The sequence below is a fragment of the Thalia democratica genome, chromosome 2 (genome assembly GCF_965202585.1).
Source record: "Thalia democratica chromosome 2, ktThaDemo2.hap1.1, whole genome shotgun sequence".
NCBI classification, from domain to species: Eukaryota; Metazoa; Chordata; class Thaliacea; order Salpida; family Salpidae; genus Thalia; species Thalia democratica.
Window position 1 is genome coordinate 92,368,028 of NC_139166.1, and position 15,410 is coordinate 92,383,437.

General features: G+C 24.7%; 1 protein-coding gene across 1 annotated transcript; it reads right to left on the reverse strand.

Annotated features, from left to right (window-relative positions):
- Positions 1-3,042: 3,042 nt before the first annotated feature.
- On the reverse strand, positions 3,043-6,083 carry LOC145849750 (myophilin-like). The gene is made up of 6 exons (XM_082954797.1): positions 5,993-6,083; positions 5,522-5,649; positions 5,138-5,204; positions 4,325-4,462; positions 3,805-3,949; positions 3,043-3,314 (listed from the first exon to the last, which is right to left on the reverse strand). The coding sequence occupies exons 1-6, from the start codon at positions 6,041-6,043 to the stop codon at positions 3,253-3,255; spliced, it is 591 nt and encodes a 196-aa protein (XP_082810923.1). The 5' UTR covers positions 6,044-6,083; the 3' UTR covers positions 3,043-3,252.
- Between the last annotated feature and the right edge of the window lie 9,327 nt (positions 6,084-15,410).

Sequence of the window (15,410 nt, forward strand, 5' to 3'; positions counted from 1 at the left end):
ATTTCTAACCCGATCATTTCTAATCCGAGCATTTCTAACCCGATCACTTCTAATCCGATCACTTCTAACTTGATCACTTCTAGCCTGAACGTTTCTAGCTCGATCATTTCTAAGCTATTCTACTTTTTTATTTACGTTTATTTTTTTTTTAGGAATGAATGCAAAATAAACAAATCTTAATAAAGTAATTAGAATAATAGAAAGAATTAAACTTTTAGTTACTTTAAAACATAATAATTTAATGTATTACGTAAAAATTATTTTTTGTATAGTTTTTTATTCAAGTACTTACTTAACATAATATTAATTTACTTGTTTTACTTTATTTTTCGAGTTGTATAAATTAATCTAATAACTTATATTTATAATTCATATATAATGATCGCTAAGTAATCTAAAGTTTTTGTGTTTTTTGAAATCTGCGAAATAATAACTTTTAAAATATATCAAGAAAAATATTAAATAAGTTTTTACTATTAATCGTGTAAAATTGTTTATGTAACTTTACATTTTCAAAACTTTTAAATATTTATTAAAAATGTAAATTTATTTTGCTCTATATACAACATATTTTAAAAGAAATATGAAAAAATCAAAATAATAAGTTTTCCACATTTAACTTTTATATTTAAGCTTATTATGTAATATTTCTTATTTAACCTTTAGGTTTAATTTACCATTGGCTAAAAGAAAGAAAATCTAATATAAATACTAGTAAATAACAGGGTCTATTTATAAAAATAATAAACATTTACCTCTACTTTTTACTTTGTAATAAACAGTATACACTTTCGTTTTAAGAACTAACAATTTAATGATGATAATTTTAAATGAAACCACCATACTAATTACGATTACTTAATTTTATTGACTGTATTATTCTAAGTTTCATATATACTCATACTAATACTCTTAAAAAATGGTATTTCGTATAAATTTGCCCTAAATTTGAATGCTATTCGCCAATCTGGTCTCCATACTTAAAATTTATACTAACCATATAGAACCTCTTCAATAAAAAGTAAAGAAAAGTCTTTAACCGCTGCAATGCTCATTATATTTCTTACATTGACGACTATCAAAACTTAATATTTAATTTTTAAAATACAGAAGACTTATACTCTTCCTAATGCTTTTAAAACTAAAAAGTACAGTTAATTTATAATAAATTTTTGAATCGTATTAAAATAACTAATTACCACGAAAATAAATCAAAAAATGCATGCAGTCATAAGTATCTTTCAGTTTAAATGTGGAGTTAGCTTTAAAGCAAAACTAATCGTTGCATAAAGTTGAACAAACTTGATTAAAGCTTACTTGATTAAAATAAGATACCTTATATTAGAAACTACCAGTAATTTAACAAATTTTAAACTTATGAACCATTGATTTAATATGTAGGATATTGTTCATTCTATATTTTGATTTTATTCGAACTGCCTTTCCTATGTAAACAATGAACCATTTTTCAATGTGTCCGATAAATGTTTATTTAACCTGTATTCTAATAGTTCTTTGGACTTTAGATTTTAAATTTAGTGGTTAGTCAATGCACTTAAATTATTGATTTTTTTGTCTGTACCTTTATTTCAATAACGTTTATTTTGACTGTTTCGATAATGCTTTTGCAAAGCGACAAAAATAATTGTTAAAAAAAACAATGAAATACCAAACGGTTGCACAAATGTAGAACCTAACTCTAAAAGTTAGGATGTGTATATCTGGTAGATGTTTAAACAAGAAGAAGTTTTATTCATAAATTTTTGTAGTTTGTTTAAATTCTGACAATTTAGTATATTCTAAATGAATTTTATAAAAGTAATCCTGAACCTTATTTTAATGTAGAAGTGCGTAATTCAGACTATTTTGTTGATTGCTGAACTAAAATCATAAAAAAAATTTACTAAATTGTCTCAAAATGCATTGCTGAATTTTGCAGAAAAGGTTGTTTGTAAAAAAGAAATTGGAAGTTAATTCTAAAATGAAAGATTTTGCAGCTGTGTTAATTTATTGGAACTCACTGATCGTTGAAAGAGTTGATATTTAAGTTGCTTAGTATAAAATTAAAATCAAGTTTGTTAAAATACTTCTCCTTCGAATCATAAATAAGTTAATTAGTCTTATACTAAGGGATTTTTTTGCTGTTAATCTATAAAAATTAGATAAAACTGTAGTTTTTGATTTTAAGATGTATAAATTATGTCTCTTCGTTATGTGCTATTTATTTTTAGCGGCCAAGATTTTTATGTGTGGGTCTAGCATAGGAAAAAAACTTCCAATAGCAATAAACATCAAAAATTAATTTTTGTTAAAGCTATTTAAACGTTATGGTTTATTTTAAACAAAATAAACTAAATTTCGATAAAAAAAGCAACTATGTTGAGATTATTTTGTTTTTAAAACAAATCCTTACTTTAATACAATAATACATAAACATATTAATACTGATCGGATTAATAATAGTCGAGTTAGAAACGATCGATCTATAAATGATCGGGTTAAAAATGATCGGGTTAGATATGATCGGGTTAGAAATGATCGGGCTAAACTGGGTAAGAAATGATCGGGTTAGAAGTGATCTTGTAAGAAATTATCGGGTTAGAAGTGATCGGGTTAGAAATGATCGTGTTAGAAGTGATCGGGTTAGAAATGATCGTGTTAGAATAAATCGGGTTAGAAGTGATCGGGTTAGAAGTAAACGGGTTGGAAGTGATCGGGTAAGAAATGATCGGGTTAGAAGTGATCGGGTTAGAAGTGATCGGGTTAGAAATGATCGGGTTAGAAATGATCGGGTTAGATGTGATCGGGTTAGAAATAATCGGGTTAGAAATGATCGAGTTAGAAGTGATCGAGTTAGAAATGATCGGGTTAGAAGTGATCGGGTTAGAAATAATCAGATTAGAAATGATAGTAAACCCTCTTTTAGTGCTTGAATTTTATTCAATTATATATATTATAAAACCTACAGTACAAAACATTTAGTTTAAAAGTTAGTAGTCGTATTTAAAAAACTTTATACTTAAAAAAAAATCTTAAAACACATTTCTGAAAAATTTTTTTTATTTAATTTAACTGTATTATAAAGCGATTAACTACAAAAACAAACTTAAAACAAAATAAAAACAGATTTTTACTTAAACAAAAAAAATTACATACGTGTTACTATAAAAAGTTAAATGATTAAATTTATTTTCTGCAAAATAAAATTGTAACGAAACAAAAAAAAGTTTTAAATAAATCATTTTTATCTATCTAACTGACTTGTCTTCTACCTCCAAATGATTGTCCTGACTGTGATGCTAAATGGTTTGATCCTGTTTGAAAATTAAAAAAGCTTTAAAAGTTAAATAATTTTTAAAACTATTGTATTAAAAATTACTTCTTTTTCTTAGTTGATCAATTATTAAGTGGTTTTTAATCTAGCCTTAAATGCTTGACAATAATAAAAAATAGCTTTTTTAACTTAAATCAAATTAAAATAATGAATAATGCAATTATTAGTTGTAAGTTATTCAAATACAGTAATGTGTTGTTTACTTGTTATAAAGGTTTTGAATTCTATTACAACAACTGTTATTGATATTTTTTTTTCTGCAAAAAAATCTGAGTAATCAAGTAAAAAATCCCCTATAATGATACCTTCTTGTTTTCTAATAACTTTCTTTATTTCAGACAGGGTCTTCTCAAAACCAATGATGGGCATGAATAGTGTTTTTGAAGAACATACGTTTTGTAATCAAACATATTAACAAAAAATTTTTTGTATTCAAACTGTTAAAAAGCAAAATTCCCCTAAAATAAAACCTGCTTGTTTTCCGATAACTTTCCTTCCTTCTGCCAGGGTTTCCTCATCAAAAGTCCTCTTGTTTTCGTGAGCTTGCTTCACTCCTAGTCGCGGCCACCCTTTGTACTCCGGACTCGATTCGTCCCATTGTGGTTTGTCAAGGCACTAGAGAAGACTTAAATTATCCTATGTAAAATCCCTTACAATTAATTTAGCATTTTTTATTTTGAAGTAGCATAAAGTTACTTTGTATTTTACTTTAAAAGATAGCAGTTTTTACTTTATTTAAGTTTAATAGTCAAAACAAAACTTTAGTTATTAGTTTAAAAAACTTGCCTTTTTGAATTATTTAAAAAAAAACAATAATTACCCTATCTCAAACTTAGAGTATAACTACAGCAAAAACATGACTGCATAACTTCGTATAGCTTCGTATATAGATTGTATTATAAGAAACAAACTTAGAGCCAATGCAAAACAAAAAAAAAAGGAAATTGTTCTAGTAAAAGCTTTTTAATTTCAACCACTAATCGAACTAACAAGACTAGCAAGTGCCATAATTCCTTGTGTGACAGCCGGTATGTTTGAAGCTTGAAACAAGTCAACTGTTTGAAACAAATCTGTCACTACTACACCATATTTTGTAGCCGACGTCAAAAAATTTGTTATGTTTTCCATCTTTATAAAACAGTTATCCGAATTTGATTTATACTTACTCAGTATTTAGATATAGAAAGGAAAATAAAAGCATAAGTTATAAATTGAGAGTTCACCACCTTACACAATTTATTTTTAATTATGATAAGACTAACTAGGTTTATACTACGAGCGTAAGCATAATGCAAAATGATAGCTAATGCAAACTTTACATTTAAAAGGTAATGTAAAAAGCAGGAGATAAAATTTGATTTATTTTAAGGGTACAGTTATAAAATTTAAAGTTGGAAATATAAAGCTAGTAGTAGACTGATAGTTTAAACTAAGTATAGGCTTTAAGTATTATTAGTTTAAGATGAGAAATTAGGGGGTTTGAGGTTATATAGGCGAAAAGTAAGGTTTGAAATTAATGATACAGCTAAGGGTAAGTTGAAAAAGTTAATATTTGCAAAACTTATAAAAACTGTGCAGCTTGTGCTTATTTTAGCTATTATTTTTTTTATAAGAACAATACATACATAATGTATGTAAAATAAAAATACAGCTTTAATTAATAAGATTTTATATATTTATAATTAAATTGCTACGTAAAAATTTAAAGACTAGAATTGTTTTAATTTAATAATATTTTTAGTGTTTAAACCTTAAATTATATTTAAGTATGTACTATAAAAAAGACTAATAAACAAAACTAACTTGTTTAAAAGGCATGTTGCTTGTAGAAATATTTTTAATAGATTTTGGCTTAATTGCGTTCATTAATCTGCAAAAAAAAGTGTTCTTAAAAAAGTTAAATTACTTTTTAAAATCTTTAAACCAATCTCTACGTTTATAACTACAAAAATTTAAATTAGCTTTTAAAGCTTTAAAAGTCAATAACATTTTAGACTAAGTCATGCTTATACCTATAGATTAGTACTCAATAGAAAAACTACTTGTTAAAACAAAAGTATTTACAATACAATAGTGGTATTAACAATACAATACACCAATTAACAATCAAGCAGTTATACTTACTACAATAGTTTATTGTCAGCTTAGTATCTACGAAGTTACACTAAAATAGCTTTTTATACAAACTTGCATAGAATTACACCATTCTTTAGGTTTTCTTCATAACTTTTTGATGCATCGAACTTTTCATCAATTATTGTTTCAATCCAGTTTACTATTTTTGCTTCTAAGTCTCTATCGCGTTTAGATTCGATCTAATAAAATGATGTATTTTATTATTATGTTTAAATGATTCAATAATATTTAAGTAACTCAAAAGTGATAATTTTAACAGCCTAAAGGTAAATTTAAAAAATTATAATTTAGAAATTTAAGAAAGTACAGTTTGTATTTATAATTATAGTGTTTGTTTTTAATACGTATTTTAATTTTTGTTAGCATTGTAAAAATAAAGATTTTAGAAGGTTTTAAGTTTTATGAAAACTTAAAAAACAGATATTAAAATTTATTATAATTAGCTAAAACGTTTTACCATGGTACAAAAAAGAAATGAAATTTTCATTTGTAAAACAAAAATTTTAAAAAGGTTGTACGAACTTTGGCAGCAACTTTTGCGCTCATTCCGTAAGCAAATCCTTTGTTAGCCATTATATTTTATATTAGTTTTTACTTTTTATAATTGAAATCTGAAAATTTATATTTTAGTTTTCAAAATGGTTAATTTTTAGGTATATATATGTTTAGTTTTGCCTTTGAATTTTGTTTACGTATAACTTTATTAGAGTTAAACATTTCATTATAAATGTATAATTGGTTGGGTATAATATAAACTGTAAAAGTATTTACTTTTGTAGTAAAAATATAGTTATTTTGTTGTTTATATTAATAATTAAAACTAATAAACTGTTTTTACTTAATCTGTACTTAGAAAAGTTATGCTTTCAAATTTATTTTTGTAATAACAATGTTTAAAAAAAAAACTAAAAACTATCCTATCAAAAATCAAACTTCAGCAACTTTTTAACTTAGTTAGTTTCTTTCTTTTTTTTTTTTACTTAATATCAAAACAGCTTATTTATTTTTCATAGCTTGAAAACTTTTAGAAATAAAGCTAAACTGTTGTTTTCGTATGCTACCCATTTGAAACAAAAACATACTTTCTCTACAACAAAAAGTACTTTTTTTTTCTAAAAATGTTTTGAAACAAATCTGAATTTAAAAATATTCTAACCTAGTTAATATTTTTACTGTTGACTAGACTCACAAACACTTAAAAAAATAAAAAGTTACTGTGTCTGAGTTTAAACTCAACCTAACTGTTTTCATATTCACAACTGATTTTATCTAAATACTGAGCCTGTACGACTTATATATTCTTCATGTCGATTTGCATGCAAATTAGAAGCTTCTAGATTTGTTCTCCCAAGCGAACAAAATGTTAATTTTGATTGATTTAAAACAACCGCTCAGATGTCGTAACTCGCTAATAATACAAATCATACGTCGTTAAAAGTTCAACATTCGTAACCGCAGTGTTATCAAAAGATAACACAGAGACTTTTAAGTTCGTCAAGTATCATGGGATTTAGTTTGTACCGCGCTGTTTTAAAGTAGACTATTTAATGTTTAAACCTGTATTATAATTGATTGTTTGACAGACCTTTTTGATGTTATTTCAGTATTTGTAGCTAGGTGTGGGTTTAAGGTCGTATTTTTACGTTTTAACTAAACATTATCTGTAACCATACATTTTTACCTTCAGAAATACATTAACTCAAAGCTGTGTTCTTTAAAAGCGTTTGTGAGAAAATAAACATTTCACCAGTAGAATAATTAAGTCATTAGCTTCCAAAAACTTCAGGTAGCCCAATTTCAACACACTAAAATACTCTAGGGACAATTTTGTCGCGCGGTGAGATATGTCGTTAGTTGCGGAAAGACTTTCTCATATTTAACCACCGTCTGTGACGTCATAACTATTTGCGCTCTCATTACGTATTTGATGAGTGAACTTTGGTTTTTATGTGGAAGAAAAATACTGACAGCTGTGTTTGTACTGACTAACGATGTGAGTTAATTAAAGCTATTTTTAAATTACGTATCTAGTATGAAAATGTTTTAATATAGATTTTTTTTAACAAGTTTTTTAATTAATATCCTTATTCAATTTTAAGTTTTTGGAAATACTCTTTTAACTGTTCAATGTAGGATTAGATATGTTTTTGCTACATAAATAACTTTAATTCTTGAAGCAGAAAATTCTTTTTACATTAAAATTTGTGGTAGCTTTTAATATTTACTTGCACAATTGACTGCTCTTAACACATTTCAAACATTTTTTTTTTGCTTTTAAAATTGTTTATTTCAAATAGTTTTTGTTTTTGCTACTTTAAATTGGATATTTTGATGTTTACCAACTTAGTTTATAAATTCTTTTGAAGTATAAACTATTCAATAATATATAAGATATATTTAGTATACATATTTAAAAGCTACTTCAAAAGAAATAGAGATTTAATCTATATTGAGACGTTTATATTTTGATACCATACAGGTTCCTAAAAACAGATAAAACTACATATTGTTATTGTTCAATCTTTAAACTATTATTATTTGTTTATCTTTGTTTTAAACTATAACATTTAAAAAAAGTTAATACTTTACAAACAAATCAAACTAATCAAATAATACTTTCTAATCTAGATTATAAAATACTTTCTACAATAGTTTATTGAACGACAAAAAAGGTGCTCAAAGTATTTAATCCTTGGACCTAGTGCACAAAACAAAATTCGTTTTGAAAGTTCTAAAATCATTTTATACATTTTATCGAGTCACATACTATGGATACTTTTTAACGTATTGTCCAGGACTATCTGCAATAACAAAAATATGTCAATTAAAACTTTTACTATTCAAACGGTAGATTTCAGATTATATCATCTGCAGTTCTGGTTATAAATAAGTCTTATGTAAGCTTTATAAATGTTTTAAACATTTTTTTTTTACATTTAGAGTACGACAACTTTTGTAGCTTTTCTTATTTTTAGTTGCATAACTTTTTTTTATAATCTAACAAGTTTTATTTAATTCTACTCACGATGTTAAAGTGGTAAGCTAGTTGCTATACTAGTTTCTAATTTGTCAAGTTTTAAAACTATGTTTTTAAAATCAAGTGTATAATACTTGATTTATATATTTAGCTGGAAAAAGACATTACAAAATTTCAAGTTGTAATGTAGATAGTATAAAGTGAAGTTAACAGTTATTAGTCATTGATACTTCTAGTTAAAAAACGATTAACTAAAGTTTATCTTAAACAAGTTCACCAAAAGGTTTTTTTTTTCCAGTCTAATAACATTATAAATTTACTGAACTGTAGTTCTAAATTGAAGTTCCAGTGTTAAGTTACAGTTTTTATTGGTAATGCTACTGTAGAAGTTAAATTTTGTAGACCTACCACAAATATAACTTAAACTGTATTTAAAAGGAAGATTTGTATATTTTTTAGTAAAACAGACAATAATAACGATATCGCTAACTTTTATAAGTGTTTTTTTTTGACTATTTATTATTATTATTATTATATTGTTTATTGTGCAATGTTGGACTCAGGCATCAAAACCTGAGCCACTTAAACAGGACACACAAAAAGAGAAAAAGAAAATAAACTTATATTCAAAACTTTAAGATAAATTATATATATATAAACATAATTTAAATAAAAACACAAATTTAAACACATTATGATATACAAATGAATTAAATTAAAAGTTCAATTTAAAAAATTCAAACTTATATATTACTTAGTACACACAATAAAGAAGTTTGTCTAAACCATCGCTTATAAAACAAATTCATAATTACAAAATAAATAAGTAAACTAAAAGTTTGTAGGGGGGAGGCGTAGGGAAACGAATGTTTCTTCTTTTGTTTATAGTGGAAAATTAGAGAATTTTACTAGTATTCATTTACATTATTATTTTATTTTAGTTAAGCTCCTATGTTTAGGTATTTATTCAAACTTGTAAAAACTGAAAGTTTTAATTAAAAGAATATATTTATTTTATACCTTTCATTTAGTTTAAATAAAAAAAAAACTTTTGTTTTTTTATTGGATACAGTTTTGTTTTGATTTTTTTTTTTGAATTGTGCTTTTTTTTTTTTTTTAACTTTATAGTTCTATTTTATTCTTACTTCTATTGATAGTAAAATCGAATTCTCAAACATACATTTATAATAATTTAACTTCAATTTTGTTGATATAATGTTTTTTTAAACGTTAAGAAAAGGATAAACTTTTTGCTAAATTGTTGACAAATGTTAAAATTAAAAACGTTTCAGGTTAAAACTTTACCTTTTAACGTATATATAGTTCAATATATATTTTGAGCGAGTATAATATTGAATACTATAATATATATTCTTTTTTTTCTGAAAAATATTTAATGATGCAAATTTTAACAGACTCAACTTTCATAGAGTTTTCTTTTTTAGAAGCTAAATTTTGACTGTAGTTTTTTTTTTTATTTCCTAGCTTATTATAATTTTGATTAAAGTTAGGTATGCAACCCGATGACCGAGAGGTCTTTTTATGTTTCCAGGTCCTTGAACCAAAATAGTTTTGAGCAATTTTACGTTTTTGTTCAATAAACCTCTTTTCTCATTAAAACATGCATACATACCTTGTTACTAATTTTATAAGTTTTATCGTTGGTTGTTCTCTATAAACTATGTTTTTGTGTTTTTTCTTTTGTTTTTTTAGGTTTAAGCATATATTTGTATTTCTAGGTATAGCTCTTGTAAACTTTGAATACAAATAAATCAGTTATAAGTATTCTATTTTGAGTCGCACAAACAACTTAGTATATAAAAAATATAAAATTAAAATCAAACTGTTTTAACAGAATACTTTTAACAAATTTAAGTCCTGTAGCTTGTAAAATAGTTTAAACGTTAATTTAACTATTAATAACTTAAATGTATTTAAAAACCTGTCTGCCTCAAAAAAAATGAGCTCCTATAAATTTCTTTTTTGTATACATTAAAACTGAAATGTAAATACAAATTATAATAATAAATTCAAATATATAAAAGTTGAATCTTGAAATATCCTAAAAATATTTATCTTTATATTTTTTAAAAAACGCAGTACAGAAGCTAATTTAACTACCGAAATGCCATTAAAAAAACAAAATCGTTAGAAATCAGCAAACTAGTTAATATATCATAAAAAAGTTGCTATATAACTGATTTATTTTACTAGTGTTCGTACACTCTATAAATAGTACTATAAATTTAATTGTTAGTTCTTTTGAACTACCCTATGGTATCTGTACTCTAAGTACTTTTTATTGTTTGTAGTTAAATTAGTTGTCTTTAAAGGATTTCAATGATAATACTATGACGATTTATAAATTTTACTTGTTCTTGTAATTCCGTAACAACTACAACAGAATTTTGTAAAAAAAATATATTTTTTAGATGTTAAACCAAACCATTTCATATTTATTTTTAAACATGCCTAAATTATATATTACAATTTTAAGTTACAAACAGATTTTTTTGAATTATCAAAAAAAGTCATGTGTGGCAAGGAAAATTGAGTAACAGTAAGTTTTATGTAAATAATAGCTCTAATAAACTAACGTTGTAAATTTATAATATAATCAACAAGAAAAGTATTCATAATTTAAATCTATAACAATTAATGAACTTTACCTATGACCATAAACTACAGCATCCGAGAGAACTTGAAAACCTTGTTCGTCTATGGCGCGAAATATCTTAACTTTGCTGGCGTTAGTCGAAATAAATACTGGTTGAAAAATATTTAAAACTAAACTACAAAAATGATATCTTAAATTTAAAACTACATCTGTTTATTTTTGTATATCTTATTGTAGACTATTTAAAGTTATAAAATGTTATAAAATGAAAATTATTTATGTAATGTTTGCTTTATATAGCTGAGTCACCTATTCATCGAAAAAAAATAAAAGCTTAAAGTACTAAGCAATGTTTCAAATGCCATTGTGATAGTGTGTATATCGGCAGAACATTTAAGAGAAGAGACCAACATGTTTCAAAATCCCTCAGAAGTTGGCTGGACACGGTTTTGAAAAAACCATATAATAGGTCATCGGCGATTGTCGAACACTTATTAAACAATTTTAACTGTGCATAGAATTATAGTGACAGTCACTTTTCAATTATAAGTAATGCACGTAATGGTTATCATCTTAGTCAGTGTTTTAGAATCTTTATTTATAAAAACTTTTAAACCTAGTTTATGCAAGCAACAACACGTCTACAAATCTAACCTTTTTTTAATCTCTAAGTTTTTATGATTTTTCTTTGTCGCTTATTTTATTTTATTTGTTGTTTGTTTTGTTTTTATACGTTTGCATATCTTAGTTAAACTACTAATTAGTTGTTATGTAGTCATGTAATTATAAACTGTTAATCTATCTCTAATAGATTTTGCTTAATTGTGCTAATAAGTGCTAGTTGAATTTTTTTTGATCTCTAAGTGTTTATTTACTCAAAACATTTTTTTAATTAGTTGCCAACAAAAGTAGTTGATAAATGTTAGCTGAAATCGATTTCACTTGTTTGTTTAAATAAAAATGTTTTTAAACGAACCATGTCTTAAGTTTCTGTTTAATATATGTGATACAAAAAAAAAACTTATAACATAGTTTTTTTAAAATTAAGTAACTAAGAAGAATAAGTATATATTTTATTGAATTTATTATTTGTAAATGAAGAACAAGCGTTCATCAAAGTTCAAAAAGCGTAACAATATTTTTGGCATTTTGCGACAAAAGGCGTTTTGCTCATTTTCAAAATTCCCAACAAATCAACATGGCATTTGAAATGCTGCAATGGAAATTTATTTTGGAAATTTCTTGTTTTAAAAGCAAATGATCAATCCATTTATACTTCCTATTGCTTTGTATAAATATAAAATAAATACAAATCGAAAGTATTGTATTAGCATGATAATTTATGTTTTGTTTTTTTGTAGTTTTGTGTTAACCATAAAAAAATTATTGAAACACACATTAATATTTTATTGCTTTTTGCATAATTAAAATGTTTTTTTTATTGCTAAAAAAATGTTTGTAAATTTGTGTTGTTTTTTATAAGTGTTAAAGTTCTAATAATGTTATGTGCACTTATTACTGTTTTCAGATTTAATAACTAATCTTAAAGTATTTTACTATATTTTTTAAAAGTACTTAAAAAAGTACTTCAATAATTTAAATATCTCAAAACAACTTTAACAAGCATGTGCAGCTTAATAGTCTTTATTTCAATATTTTGCAATAGTTGTGTGTTCACTTTTTTTTTGTTTTTATTAGTTTTTTGATTAATTATTTCATCTGTATGCTTGGGTATTCAATTTTTTTTTACTTTTGTCTACTTGAACATACTGTTATTAGTAAATTGAATTCCTCCATAAGTTTGTGTGTACATATGAACATCAGTTTAGTTTTCAAAGATACACTTGATATTATTATTTTTTTTATGGTAGAAAATCATCAGATTTATAATTCCCTATACAACAATAAACATTTTTGGAAAATCAAGCAAGCAATTTGTTATCACCTGTAATTCTACCTCCCCTTTAAAGTTAACACTAAATTAACCAAAAAATAAAAAGTATCTATTTAATTGGAAAGAAATCCCTTGGTGACACAACATTTGGTAGACTTTCACAAGGTTAAAATCTTGACACCAAAATCCACAAAAAGTGAGAGAATCATGAAGATCAAATTCCCAAGCATGTATCCGCTGACATTACAACAAAAAACACCTACAACAATACAATCATGTGATCACTACCACTAGTGTGAACTCACAAACTCAATAAACCTATATATAATTGCAAGTATTTATTCTATATAAAACTAGAATACAGAAATACTGTAAGTAGGAAAAAATAACTGTTTTAAAAATTCATAACACAAAAGACCCATCACAATCTGGTGCCCATAAAACATGATACAAATTTCAACACAAACAAAACATACATGCAGAAGCACTCTAGATCTACTCCTTGTAGTCATTTAACAAAAAAATTATTTAACTAGAATTAAAACAATCTTTTTTCAAGTTTTTAAAAGTTTCAGGGACACTAGACCAAAACTTGGGACTCAAATGCCTAATGCCTAATACTTTAAAGCAGTTTATGTCTCGTTCTAGGTCTTTTAGTTATAAAGTTCATTTTTGTTGAAAACCTTGTGTTGTGTGAGTGAACAGATCTAGCAAGTGTAAATTTATTGTGCTCTACATCAAACCCTGTTATAGTATTACACATTAATTTTTAACTTAATTTCTTAGTTTTAAATGATTTTCTTCATTTGTCTTTGTATTTAATTTTATTTGCATTAACACAAGTAAAAATATTTTCAAAGATTAAAGATATTCTGTTTTTTGTAACATTTCAATAAAGTATAGTGCATATGCTTAAGAACTTTGTCTTCAATAGGTTCTTTTTAAATATTTTTTTGGAGGACAATTAAAGAGTAATTACAAATAAGAACCTTATTTTTAGCAAATTTATTGTGCATGAAATTGTAGAAGCTTGTATGTCTACAGGGTGGCCAAAAAACCTGGAACCTTGGAACAATATAGGCAAAAAAACCTTTAATTTTGAACAAAAATCCTGAAAAAATGTAAAATTTTGAATAATTTTTACATGTTAAGTAATAAAATTTTGTTTTGACACCAAAAATCTATCATAAGATAAAAATCTTTTATCATCATCAATTTTTTTTTTCAAAAATACATATAAAGTAGCTTCTTAATATCTTTTCATTGTTGTTATAGTATTTATAACAATTTTTGATTTAAACTTAATTAAAAACTAAAAATAATGCAAAAAATGTGTACTTTTTAAAACCTGAAAGAAATTTCTCAAAAACATTTGGCCACCTTTTATGTAGTCTTGAAGACATTTAAAACCCCTTTTTTATGTTTAAGTTGATCACATGACTACCACAATCTAAAATTTATTTGCCAAACCAATAATAAGACTAAAAAACTTTTTGTTGTAAATCTTAATTTATCAATAGATTAAAGTTGAGAAACTATTTAATAAGCTCTTAAATAGTCTTTATATAAATTTTATTAACTACATGTGCATTTAGTTATCTAAACAGAAGTTTTGCATTTAGACCTGCACTCTAATTGTCCTCTGAAAAGAATGGTATTTTCTCAAAGTTTTTGTTCAATAATGTAGTCTAACTAAATTAAAATAAGTAAAATAAAATATCAAAGGTTAACATATTATACTTGCCTAGTGAAAAGGTTACCATTAAATCTTGTATATCCTAAGCTTGATACTTTTGAAAATTAAATTAGACTAAAATTAATTGATAAAAACTGAAATAATGTTACATGTAAAATGATGGGTAAATGATTCTGTTAATGACAACTTAATTTCATTAAAAAACAGCATGCCACGTCTAAAAAGTAATAAATATTGTTTAAGTAAAAAATGTACATGTAGGTCTAAGCACTAAAATTATGAAAATTTGAAAATATTTTGTTTTTATAAAAACAGAAAATTAATATTTCAATAAGTTTTAAAGCTTATATTAGCAATATCACAAAGGATATTTAATTTTTGTAATGTTTGTCTAATATAAGAATATGATAGTAAACTATTTTTGTTTTTTAAAATTTATTGATAAAGATAATTATCTTTAAATTAGAATTATTTTAATTTGAATTTTTTTTGAAATGTGAATTGTTAGAATTTGAATTTTCAGGCACCCAAAATGATGAATTTTAGATAAGAAAAGAAAATATTATTGTATAACTTAAGGATTTTTTAATAATTTAACACAGTTTTCAACCTTATTTTTATTTTTTTTGCTAAAAAGAAACAAGTCAGCTTATTTAGTTTGCTACCAAAGACTAAATAAACCAACATAGACAAAACCATGATACATTATTTCTTTTTGCTTTTTTGAAATGAACTAATAAACATCAATATTTTTGC